The sequence below is a fragment of the Dromaius novaehollandiae genome, chromosome 3 (genome assembly GCF_036370855.1).
Source record: "Dromaius novaehollandiae isolate bDroNov1 chromosome 3, bDroNov1.hap1, whole genome shotgun sequence".
Taxonomy (NCBI): domain Eukaryota; kingdom Metazoa; phylum Chordata; class Aves; order Casuariiformes; family Dromaiidae; genus Dromaius; species Dromaius novaehollandiae.
In genome coordinates this window covers 104,422,147-104,434,996 of record NC_088100.1, presented here as the reverse complement: position 1 = coordinate 104,434,996, position 12,850 = coordinate 104,422,147, and the positions used below count along the sequence as shown (strand labels likewise).

At 42.1% G+C, this 12,850-nt stretch overlaps 1 protein-coding gene across 4 annotated transcripts in view; it reads right to left on the bottom strand.

Annotated features, from left to right (window-relative positions):
• Nucleotides 1-12,850, bottom strand: part of KCNK2 (potassium two pore domain channel subfamily K member 2) — a 112,694-nt gene that overhangs the window by 77,240 nt on the left and 22,604 nt on the right. Inside the window, exons 1-2 of one of the 4 annotated variants that reach the window (XM_064509684.1) lie at nucleotides 850-946; nucleotides 228-285 (exon numbers count right to left, since the gene is read on the bottom strand). The exons of 1 other annotated variant lie outside the window; for it this stretch is intronic. In XM_064509684.1, coding sequence (XP_064365754.1) covers nucleotide 228 — 1 coding nt within the window. In that variant the 5' untranslated portion in view covers nucleotides 229-285; nucleotides 850-946. Of the gene's footprint in view, nucleotides 1-227; nucleotides 596-849; nucleotides 1,292-12,850 lie in introns of those variants that run through there. 2 more of the 4 variants (XM_026102352.2, XM_064509683.1) reach the window with 2 other exon arrangements.

The window sequence follows — 12,850 nt, the reverse complement described above, 5'->3', positions numbered from 1 at the left end:
GCGGCGAACAAAGGAGCGGGCAGCGGCGCCCCCCGCCGCCGCCGCCTCGCCGGGGCCGGTGCGGCGGGCGGCGCCGTCCCCGCCGGCGGGATGCCGGGGCCGGGGCGGCGGGCGGGGGCGCGGGGAGGCGCGCGGGGGGCCTGGGCCGCCGCGGCGGGGCGCGGGGCGAGCGCGGAGCATGCAGCATTCAGCAAGGCGGGGAGGCGCGCCATTGTGCTCGTACTCACTTCTTATTTACCGGCCCGGTGCCCTCTCCTCGCTCCACGGGCAGGCATTTTTTCAGGGCTTGGGTAGATACAGTTTGACCAGATTAAAGGAAAAAAAGAAGAAAAAAAGACAGAGAGGAAGAGACTGATGGATGGGTCCGGAGCGGAGGGAGAGGCAGGGGCTGGCGGCGCGGATCCCGCGGGCTCCCCCCGGCCCCGGGGCGTGCGAGGTGGCTCACATCGCGCATCGCGCATCGCACATCGCCGCGCGTGTGCGTGAGTGTCCGTGTGTCCCTGCGTGCGTGTGTGTGCGCGCCTGTGTGCCCGAGCGTGCGCCGCTGCGCGGGGCGTGCGGAGCAGCCCGAGCCCCGCGATCCCTTTTGTGGGGCTGCGGGCGGCAGCGCCGCCGGGCTCGCCCCCCCCTCCCCGCCCCGCTGCCGCCGCCGCCGGGGGGGGCCGCGCCGCTCCCCGCCGCCGCCCGGGCCGCCCGGCGGTGCTGCGCGCCCCTCCGCGGCGGCGGGTGCGCGCCCCTCCGCGGGGCGGCCGGGCCGGGCGGCGGGCAGATGTTGCGGGGGCGCCGGAAGAAAAAGCAAAAGAAAAAGCAAAATAAAAGCGGAGGGGTCGGGGGGAGGCGGACAGGTACCTGCAGAGAGAAGGGTCTCGCCTAGGAAGCACCGCGGAGGGAGGCAGGATGGAGGACGAAGCACCGGCCGCCCCGCCGGCGAGGCGGGACCTGCCGGCGGTCTTCGCTGCGGCCCCGAGCGCGGTCGCCTCGCCGGAGCCTCCTGGTGAACTTTTGAACTGGACGAAACGTCCCTGCCGCAGCGCCGAGGTGCCCGGGGAGACCTCAGCCCTCGCCCGGGGGACGCGCAGCGCAGCCTCGCCAGGGCTCCGGTGCCCGGGGCTGGAGAGCAAACCTGCCCCGTCCTCCTCGGCTGCTGTCTGATTTTTAACCCGTTTGCTCTGAATCCGGTGTTTTGCTGCAAGGAGTTAACTAGGTGGGATCTAGGAGTCAGGGATGGCAGCCGCTCTCCTATCACACGCGCTGCCAACGCACTGCCTCCTTCCATTTTAGTCTGATGGATACATCAGGAACGCTGCTTAAACTGTGGCTTCTCCCACTAAGGAGCCTGAAATTATTTTTGTTATTTCTGCCACGGGCTAAATCCTTGATTTCCCGGTCATCAGTCACACGTGACATTATCCCTCGGTCAGTTGTTCACGCTGAGGTGGTTAACATCTATAGTCACCTAAATGATAGCAGAGTGTTTGCCAAGAGAATCCAAAACCTGTTTCCACCACTCTCTAAAAAGTCTCAGCAAACACATTAAAAATTAATCATCGTAATAAATGAGTATCAGTCGCAAGTATTTAAAACCAGAGGCTGTATCTGTAAAATAGCCAAAGTCAGTCATTCTTTGGGTGTTTAATGGGCTATATAATCTTGCAAAAATCAGCAACACTATCAGCAAACACTTCAGAAATCACTTATTTCAACACTTCTCCGTATCAATGTGACATAATACAAATGAGTGTGATACTGAGTTCCTTCAGACTCCTATTTCAGCAACATCAATCATGCCAGTCTGCTCCAATGTGTTCATGTCTCTACAAGGCTTAGAGCATGGCAGTAAGCCTCATCTGCTATTTCAGTTTGAGCTCTAGCCTATCGCTCCCCATCACTGCGAACCACCACAACAGTTGTTGAGTAACCAGAGATGTTGGGCCCTTTCCAACAAATCCTTTCGCAAGTAGTCTTCCAGTCGTACGGCCAACTTCATTGACGTAGTCCCTCTCCTCAAACAACAGTGAAAAATGACATGCCCACTCCTGTGAACTGATACTCCCTTGCTCAAGCCATGGCAGGAGCAGGCCCCGTGATGTTTGAAGATAAAGATTCTCAAGCCTGGAACATTTTACACATAAAAGACCACCATCTTTCTCCCCAAAATGTTTGCTGCTCATAAGCCTATGTAAACAGTCTGCTCCTAGCTTGTGGAAAAGAATCATTTCACACACTTTCTTCCGATATCCTATGGGAAAACGAGCATGACAACTTTCCTCCATGCTGAGCTGTGTCTGTATAAAACATTGTGGAAAATGCCTTTCTTTAGCAATCTAAATATTTGGAATATGATTTTGTTTTTTCTTGAGTGGAGGAATTATTAAATGCTGAAAAAGGGTCAGGCTTGTTGCCTGCAATTTGAAATCATTGGGAAGCCTTCTGATAGCTTCAGCAGGGTTTGGATCTGACCCTGAATTTAAGCGTTCCATCAAACAGGTAGGCTCCTTTTTGAGCAATGGGAGAGATCTGCTCTAGGGGTGACTGCGCTGGTTCCCTTACTCTAAGAGCTGAAAAGCTGTCCCTGTGAAATTAATTATCTCATTATTTATCTAGTAAGTATCTTTAAAAAAAAATTCTACTTTTAATTGGCTGGTATTTTCCACCTATTGTGATCACAGATACAATTCTCAGCTGGAGCTTATCGTGTGCTTAAAATGGATTTTAGCTATGCATTCTCAATTTTAACACAGACATAAACACTCCAGATATGATATGTTTAATGATAGCCATCTTGAAATCCAGTGAGGAAAACAACATTTCTTTTTGTGGTCTACAACAAAAACTATTGTGTATAGCAACTCATATTTTCTTGAGGCCTTATATAGCACCAGCATTTATTCCATAGAGTCATGCCCTCCAATATTTTCATTGTAATGTACACCACACATTGTTTGAATATTGTGTGTGACCATTTTGCCCTCAAATTTGGAACTGACATTTGAACAGTTTGAAGTGTCAGGACTGTAACAGTCCTGAACTTTACTAAACAAACACACTCAAATGCAGCATACCACTGACAAAACATACCACCAACCAACATGGACAGGATTAAGTAATAAGAGGGGTTACAGCACAGAGCTTCAACCTTCCAAGCAAACAGGCTTGCTGCTGAGCCAAAGGGAATCTGAACAAACTAAAAAAAAAAATCTTAAATGCTTATAATAAGACGAAAACTAAGTATATACAGGTTTGTTTACTTCATACTAACAAAAGAGAAAAACTCACAAAGTACAGGACTGCCAAATGCTGTCTAAAAATGTATTGGCTTTAGTTTGGGATGGCCACATTACTCCCAGACAGTGGCTGCTGGAAGCTGCTCAGCCCTTTGAAATGTTAAAAGTAGGCCCAGCAGAGAGAGACAGGCATGCAGCATGCAGAGGAAGAAGTCAAAGTTACACGATAAACATAGCAATCACATATTCATGCACATAACAGCTGTAGATGATCTAAACATAGATTTGATAGCACAGGAGGACACTTGTAAGGAAAAGGTTATTCCAGAAAAATATTGCCCTAGAAAGACTACTTGAAAAAGACCTATGTAAAAAATATCTTTATATATCGCTAACACTTCTTTTCCTCTTTTCAGTTGCAGGAGCCATCCCCTCCCAGAAAGGCCATGAAGAGTACTTTCTGCATGGCCGGAGTAAGGTGCTTGCTCAGCTTCTCCACCACTGTGTGCAGTAAATTATTTTCTCTCTCACCCAGCTACATAATAAGAGGCGTAACAGGATCCAGCCTTCTTTAGTCTTATTTAGTTGCCACTAATTTCTATACTCTCAAAAGAGTGTTATGGCAGGGCTGCCAGAGAGGACATGGTGGGGAACAGTGGGGGACTCTACCACCCTTTTGCAGTCTGCAGAAGATCTGCATTTGGCTTTCCTGAATACACTCAAGCATACAAGTATCTCATTGACTTTAATGGACTATTCACGCTCTTCAAATGTCCACATGTTTAAAGTGCCTCAGGGAACCAGAGCTTTTGATCAAGCAGCATACTACTATAGGCTTCAGCCTTGTTGCGGATACACCTTCCTCCCTTATAAAGGTAATGATACTTCTGTGTGACATGAGAGCACAAAACCTTTGAAACAGAGCCTGGCTCTTTTCAAAACGGGCCAAATCATAGACCCTGTTAATGCCAAGGATAAACCTTCACTATAGTTAAGTTTCATTACTATGGAGTTCAGCAGAAATACTAATGAACTTATTTACTAAGTTAATTTTAAGGCTCATTTTACTTATTCAGCTGGACTTACAAATGACTCTCTTGACTTCTTCGGAGACATTAAAAGACCAAAAGACCTCTGTCAGTTCTTTATGGATAATTATGACATTAAGGCCATGCCATTTTACTGTATTCTGCCATTAAACCATTAGTCATATCCTGCTATGGGAATTTACACTAAATGAGAAACTAATGGCATACAGCTTGCTTCTCCTTTGAGCATATAAGAAGACAGATCATGCACAGAAGCGTCAGCGACGCTGAGGACACAGCACTGTTCAGGGCAATCGTGCTCAAACCAGTCAAACCGTGCTCTCCCCTCCCAGCACGAGCGCAGGTGGCCAGGGAGAAGGCAATGGGCAGGAAGCATGCACAGCAAGGTGGTAACCAGCCTTCATTTACCTCTGAAAACTAAAGCATCATAGTAGCCAGAGTACAGGGAATTTCCCCATCCCACTCTCAGCCTACCTGACTGGTGAATAGTCCTGGTCAGATCTTGGCCGGCCTCACACTTTAAACTCGTTATGCGTCTTTTAATGCTTCATTCCCTAAACTCTTCCCCCTTCTCACACATATATACACAAACAAGAATGAACCTTTGGTAAGACTATTAATTACATGGTAAGAGACTTCTTGTACTACTACTGCATCCATCAGTCTCCAACATTTAAAAATATATGTGATCATTTTAATTGACATTTTTAAATGAGTTAAACATTGTGTGGTACAAATTTTGTAGGTATTAATGAGTTTTACCTCACTAGAAAGCTATTATACCTACCCTGAATGTCTGTTTTACAGTGTGATAAATTTTTTGTTCAGCAGAAAAGCCATTGTTTCTCACTTCATCAGTTCATAGAAAAAATGTTTATATGTGCCCATCTATTTCCATACAGCTCAGTTGTCAGTTTTAATTAGGCTCTAATTCTTTCCATCACTAGTAATCCTTATCTATTTACCCACGTGCAGCAAGTGGGAAGTTGTTTTAGAATCCATAAAGTATTCACTCTTGTAATTAATATTGTGAATGTGTATTTTTCTTTACTGGCTTGCAAATCTCCCAGTGGGTTTCCTGCCTGCCTGTGTCATGTTATCAAATCTAATGGGATTTATTTGTCACATGTTCTGCCACTGTTTTTTGTATTTGCTTTCACAAATCTGTTATGCTTGGACAGCTTCAGAAGCGACAATTATAACTAATTTTTCAATGCCATTCTCATCAATGATAAATGGGAATTGCCATATGTCCCCTTTATTATGGATTGCTTATGCACAGGAAAAACTTACTACTACTTTGAATTAGTAATCTCCTTGAGGGGAACCTAGTGTCGCTGTGGGACGATTACAAAAGATTTTACCATTGCTGTTTTGTAATTTATTTTTCATTTTTGCTAATTATGGTCTCTGTTCAAAACAAGAGACTGACAATGGGAATATCTAGATCTGGCTGTCCATACCCATTAGTACAAATCATGCACATGTCCTCGTAGATTTTCATGGCGCTACTGGATGACTTATGACATGGAAACCTAATCTCTATATTCCCTCTGCAGACGGGAAAAGCATGGAATATTCTGATACAAAAAAGAAATTACATATGAGGCTACACGCATTAGACCTGACAAGAGAATAGCCAAAGTCATTGTTAACTCTAAGGGTACTTCTCCTTGAGTAAGGAAGCAGGCATTTACTTTTAAACAATGCCTTGAGGAGCTCAGAATTTGATCTTTGTGCTTGTATAGTAGCACATGCACATTTTATGGCACTCTGGAAATAGTTACTCAGACCTATGGCACAACAATCTGTAAATAAAATAAAATACAGACAGAAGACACTGGAAATCACCTGAAATAGTATTAGTGCTTTTCCTGCATAGTAATCCACAAATAAAATTTAGAAGAAACAAAAAGCCCCAGACAAATGTAAGAGAAGAGCAAATAGTCCAAGCAGTATTAGATGAGTATCATGCAGGGATAATGAAACAACTTGCTAGCAGAAATAAAGAACGCAAATGAACAGAAGAAAAAGGAGAACATTAAGGATCATTTATGTTTTAAAAAGCACCAGACCTATTCCACATGGCAGTAGCCATAAGAGAAAGTGCAATGAAATATATGAATTATTTTCAAATGTACACAAGAGACTTGGTTTTTGTTAGTCTCTGAGTGCTTTGCTGAATGGAGATCTATCTGGAAAAGATGCTATGTATTTTTTATAGAAAGACAGCTTTGGTAGTCTTTTTTTTAATTTGATAGCTTGTTCTAAGCATAGACCTCTTATTTTATCTCTTCGCAATTATTTTGTCATTTTCTCTTCCCCTCACGCCATGCACAGAGCTCACAGATCACACTCTGAAACTAAGCTGTGCACTAATGCCAATGTCAAAATATGGCAGTTGTAAGTAATGGCTGTGTAATTTAAAGATGCGTAGAATTCAAAAACTCTAAAGCAAAAGAGTAACTCCTAGATTCCCATTTAGGCACCTAAACAGAGGTGAAGAGGTAATATTAAATATTTTATATTAAAAGTCTGACTCTGAGAATCAGAGTGTTACAGTTGCCCAAGTACCTTCACAGCTCTATCTGCAAAGTATCACCTGCCCTTTCCAGGGACTGAGTCTTCCCACTGTACCAAAGAGGCCACTAGCACGATGCAGGCCACAGCCTGGGTGAACAGATTTCGTAAGGTGCTTGGATAGCAAAAAGCATGAATTCCTGCTCTTCAGATACCCTGTGCATTGGCATTGTTTAATACTTCTGTTCTTGAACACATTTCTCTCCATTTTCTTTAAAGCATAGACCTCCAAATTTGGGGTTTGGTTGTTGAATCTTGGGCTGGCACCTATGGTCAGACTACAGGTTTGTACTCATCCTTTCAGCTTTATCATACTTGCAAATCTCTCTTAACGTTTTTGCTAGAAATGCGGTCTTTCACTTGTGTAGTGCTGCTGATGTTAAACATGAGAAATATATTCATTATTTTGTACAGATTCACATATTATTTTCAGTTGTTGCAGTGAACATTATAAATTGCTCCGAGGAAATGATTGGCCCACATTCTCCTCTTTGCGTAGCAAATAAAAGTATACCCCAGATGAAAATACATTAGCACCAAATGGACTTAGGACTGTGACTGCTGAGAAAGTTACTTTATATGACCCCTTCACATAAAACGGATAATATTAATGTTATGAAGTTTCCATGACATTTTAGCAGATTGGACATGAAGGATATTCTTTTTCTAAAATCCTCAACATCTTAATATTTTTAGAATCACTTGCCCAAAAAGATCACTTGCCCTATCACATAAATGGGAAAGTAAGATTTTGCAATATTAGTTATCCCAGTGTAAAAGATATTCTTTTGTAAAAACTACTTTTTTCTGAATTATTGTATATTGGCAATAGATAGAATACAAATGACCTACTGTAAAAACATATTTAAACTTTCTTTAATATTTTTTGTTAAAATATGAGAGTATACCAACTTAAGAAGCATGATTGCCAAGAGAAGTTAATATAAGAACCGTAAAGAAATCAATTCCTGAAATTATTGCTTTTCTAGCTTTTCATGTTCTCTCTCATAACAACTTTATATATTAAGGAGATTACTACTCAAAAAATTTATGTAAGGCTTTATCCAGTAAAAATATCTCAATGGAAGAAATACAACAAAAGCAGCCTACGAGGAAGCCTCAGGCTGAACAATTATACTATATTCTTGGGCACTCATTGGTAATTTCTTTCTTGATTTTAGAGGGAAGATGTGATGATTTCTGTTACTCATAAAAAATAGAATATTTTGGAAAGTCAGCTATGACCACAATATTGCGACTACTAGACTTCTGTGGGAAAAATATCCCTTATCCTAACTTACACTGTCACAGGAAGTAGGTTCTACATCCTGCCAGCAAATCTTCAGAAAAGCGTACAAGCCAGGTATGAAGGATTTTGGATGTACCTACACATCACAGCAGAGCCCTGCCCAAGGAGCCCTGTGGGAATTCTGAGCAATCCACTGCAGGCGTAAGTTTGTGCAGCACAACACAAAAATACTGTCAGGTCCTGAAGACAGGATAGGCATGGTCTTCGCAACGACACACTTGAACTAGTTAGTCTGACCCCCAGCATGGCAAATTAGCTCAAACACAGCATTTCAATGGCACGCCTATGTTGCCTCTAGTTCTGGAGTTACCTCTATCTCAGCTACCTTTGTTTTTTCTATGCCATTGTGCAGGACACAGACATGCCATCTGACTTGGGACAGAGCTGCCTACATGTAAAACAATGATCCTGAAAAACTCTCTTTCTTGTATAACTTTTATGTGCCTCACTCTTCTCCACCAGTGTTCTTTATCAGGCTTTCTACTTCTAGGCACAAGTACACTTCCCACCACGCTGCTCAACACTAACGTCATTCTTATGCCCAATTGATCCAGAAAATAAGCCTTCCTTACTTATCTCCTCAGGGGATTTTATCTGGTAGGCTTTTCTGAAAGCCTAGCAGAACAAACTTTATGTAAAACTTAATAGCTGCCACTTTCTTTTAAAACATAAATAAAAGAAACTCCCCCACCAGTTTTTATGCAATAGTGTAATGATTGTAGAGCTCTTTCAAGATATAGGGGAAATGGGCTCCAGTGGTTTCTTCTGCGTGATGAAATTTAAATTCACATCTGCCATCTTTCTGGAGAGAGCCCATCACTGGGACTCCTCTTATTCCAGCAAGCAACACTTAGAGAAGCATCAATGTATCTAAGAGTGCTGGTCTGTGATGGTGTCTGGTCACGAGGAAATATTACTGAGCTGCATTTGTTGTTCTCACTAACATATTTGTGCAAAATAAGGTTTATGCTCTGGTGTTATAAATTGTAATACACTTACATGGTTGCTTAGAAAGTTTAACCTCCTTTGCCATCATCAAAAAGAATTTTACTCAAAATAGGTAAATGATTTGTTTACACCCAGATGAAGCACTGAGCTTGTCATTATGTTTTGCTGTCTTATTGAATGAAAGGTTTCTTCAGAGTCAGTGAGCTGTTGACTTCAAGCTGAGGCTATATGCCACAGAAGGGCATTCCAAAGGCATCTTTACAGGGCAAAAACTAAACTGTGGCAGGCAGCATGCAGGAGGACTGGATTGCAGCACAATTCTTTGGGGAATTATTTTGGCTTGAGTGCCTGCTGGCTGCATGGAAAAGAAAAATCACCTTGAAGCCCAACTAGAATGACATGTAGCTACAACATGTTTTATAGTTTCATTTCTCATACCTCGCTCCAGATATAGTCACTGATTTTTTTTTTTAATCTTAACATTTTACTAAAATAGATTCATTTTATTTTTACCCCGAAGTTAGTCTTGAGTTAAGATGGATTTCAGGATGGCTAGCCAACCTTAAGTAGCCAGTTACTCAGCATGTGGCAAATCTTTCAGTGTATTATTCTTAATACTCATGCACCCCAGGTTTCTCCTCTAGCTTGTAAGATCCAGTCTGGTGACTGAAAAAATCATACTCTCAATAGGAGATGAATTCCCCACCATGAGTGTTAATCAGAACCTCTTCAGCAGGCATCACAGTAGTAAAGAGATGGCATGAGATTCACGGGAACCTCCCAGATCTATGGCAATGCTATAATCCAGCAGGCATAAACAATTCTAGCACAATCCCAATCCTTCCCACAGAATTAAAGATTCATGACGTGGGAAAAGGAGAGAGAGAGAGAGAAAGAGAGAAAAAACATTTCTAGCTCAGTGATTATGTATGCACTTGGGCGAGGAAGAAAGGAGCTCCAGTTCCTGCTCCAAGGACTGTTTATGCATTTTATCTAATGACAGTTTCAATGAAAAATCAAAGCACAGAAACTAACTACATCTGATCACTCCTACAGATATTTATCACTGATAGTCATCATCAATCTCAGTCAGCAAACACTACACTGACGCTACCTCCCTTTGAATTCTTTACCAAGTTTACTTGTTTGGCATGCAAAAAGACAAACCATCAAGGATGCTGCAACATGCAGAGAATTCCTGCTAACTCAGTTCAAACACAGTAATTAACAGAATTAATCAATTTCAACTGAATGAGATCAAAGAAATCTCCCATCAGTTGACTGTTTAGAATAACTCAAGGAAGATTAATTTATATCCCAATGTTCTCTTGATCCCAATAGGTTGTTGATGACAGAAAAGTAGAAGGAAATCTTTTCATCATCAGTCACTTTCATTATTACTTGAATACCCGCTGTGTACAAGGCTCCACACATTCCTCTATTTTTAGACCAGAAAGCAACCTGTCAATAACTGCTGAAATACCTTACTAGTCATTCAAAATGAACACTTGGGGAAGAACATAAGCTAGCTGCTGTGTAGAATATTTAACAAAAAGCTGTAGATGGAAAAACACTTTTTACGTTTGAAAGTGTCATACCCAGCCATGTTTCTCTGAAAGTAACATTAAAGCTTTCTAACACATTTACTGATGAATTAGCAGCAACACAGACTTCAATATATTACTTGTACATTATAGATAGGTATAAATCTAGATTATCTACAGATACTCTATCTATACACCAGCCATAAGCTCTAATTATTATTATAATACAAAAAGTTTATATTACTATAACATCAGCAGTTTATAAATAATGAAATAAATAAATATTAGTAGCTTAGTGACCTTGCGTATACACTCCTGTAATGCAAACAAAGATCAGAGCTGTCACTTAGCTGAACAGAAAAACAATGTTCACCTGTGTGAATTTCTGACCTAAAGCAAAGGGCTCCCTATCTTATCATAAGTCTTCCCTAAGGCTCCTTACTACAGACTTACTGCCATACAAGATGTTACAGTAGTAAAGTCAGCACCTTTATGCTCCTTAGCTTCATATTTGTTTAATGCTACAAAATTTATAATGTCAAGCTGATGGCTGGAGGCTAACCTGTTTGTGAAAAGAGTTGCATGGTGTGGTTGCATGCAGTAGCAGAGGACAAGGGTAGGTGACCCAGGCTCTCTTCCAGTCCAGATCTGCAATGCTGCAGAAAAAGAACTGTACTAAACCCTGTCCCGCTCTGGGATTTAAATCACTCAAGGGAGAATCTGTCCACACTTTGGATCCCAGATATTGTTTTGTTAGGGTTTTTTAAGGTATTTGAAAGGGACAGAGTAAAAAAGCAGGAAAGGAAGGAGGAAAAGGAGAGAACAAAGAGCTAAGAGGCACCATTCAGTGTAACTTGGTAGCTGAAGCATTCACCCAGGAGACAGGAGAGATTTGTGCTTACGTCTTCTACCTCCCTGTGAATGCTTTAACCAGCAAGCAATTGAGTGGAGTATTCTTAATCTCCAAATTTTTAGCTGATGATGATTTAGGGAATAAAACTATTGGCACCCATGTCCTAACAAGCCAAATCTAAACACTTTTATTCAATTTTTACACGTTTTATTAAGGCAAATTCCTACTGACTTCAAAGGAAGCCTAAAAACTTAGAGGCATTCAGTTTTCACATCATCTATGGCAATGTCTATGTTCTCAAGCATGCCTTGGCACGCTCCAGGGTCCTGCTCCACAGATGGTTCAGACCAACGCCTGGCTGGAACATGCCATGGCTCATGCTCAGGCTGTGGGCTTGAGCTTTCCTCTGCATGGGAACTGGGTCAAAGAGGTGTGGGGACAAGGGATTGGTGCATGGCTGGGTCTTGCCCCTGTACAGAACTGGCATTCAGCCAGCTCCTGAGCCCAGAAAAATGGGCTGCCATGTACCATGACACAGAAGTAGCCTACATTAAGAAGTTTCCATGGATGTTCAACAGAGCACAGCTCTTGGAAAATACTCCTAACTGCATGAAAGCACAAATGGCAACAGTGAAAAATATCTGAAAGCAAAGCATCTTTCGTGCTACTTTACACAGCTTGGTTTTGGATGAAATTGAACTATGATAAAAAAAACACTTATCCATCATTTTAAAAATTAGTGTATGGTCCAAACCTAACCACAGCCACCCATTAATTTACAATTCGCAATGGGGAGCATGTCAGTTATTCAAAGCGGCTTTATCCTTTAGTCTTTACAAGAAATTTTCTCACTTGCTAAGTATGGCTAGCTAAGGTATGTGTATTGGCCTTATTACCATAGCACATATACGTTAAACATCGTCAGGTGCTCTTTATTTCACTGCTCCTTTGAGGTAGAGAAGTGCTGTTACGTCCATTTTCATCAGTGGGACCCAGAAAATAGTGACTTGACAAAATTATGTAGAGAGTTTCCTATGAACAAGAAATTTTTAATAGCTTCGGGTTCCACCCTGTCTACTCAGTTGTCAATGTGCAGTCAAACAACTGGACCACTTCTCCTCTGTAATGGGCATTTGTTTTTAAATTCTCCAAAACTTATCTTGGGAAATTTGTGTCTCAACACTATGAAAATCAAAAAATCTCTCTTGCACCTCTGAGTAAGTTAAATCTTTCACTGAACCTGTTACAACCATTTCCTGATGCACAAAGGTCAGTGCCTGCTTAGACATTAATGTAAAATAGGGCCAGAAAGGTTCTCAACAGATCATCTAACCAATGTCCTG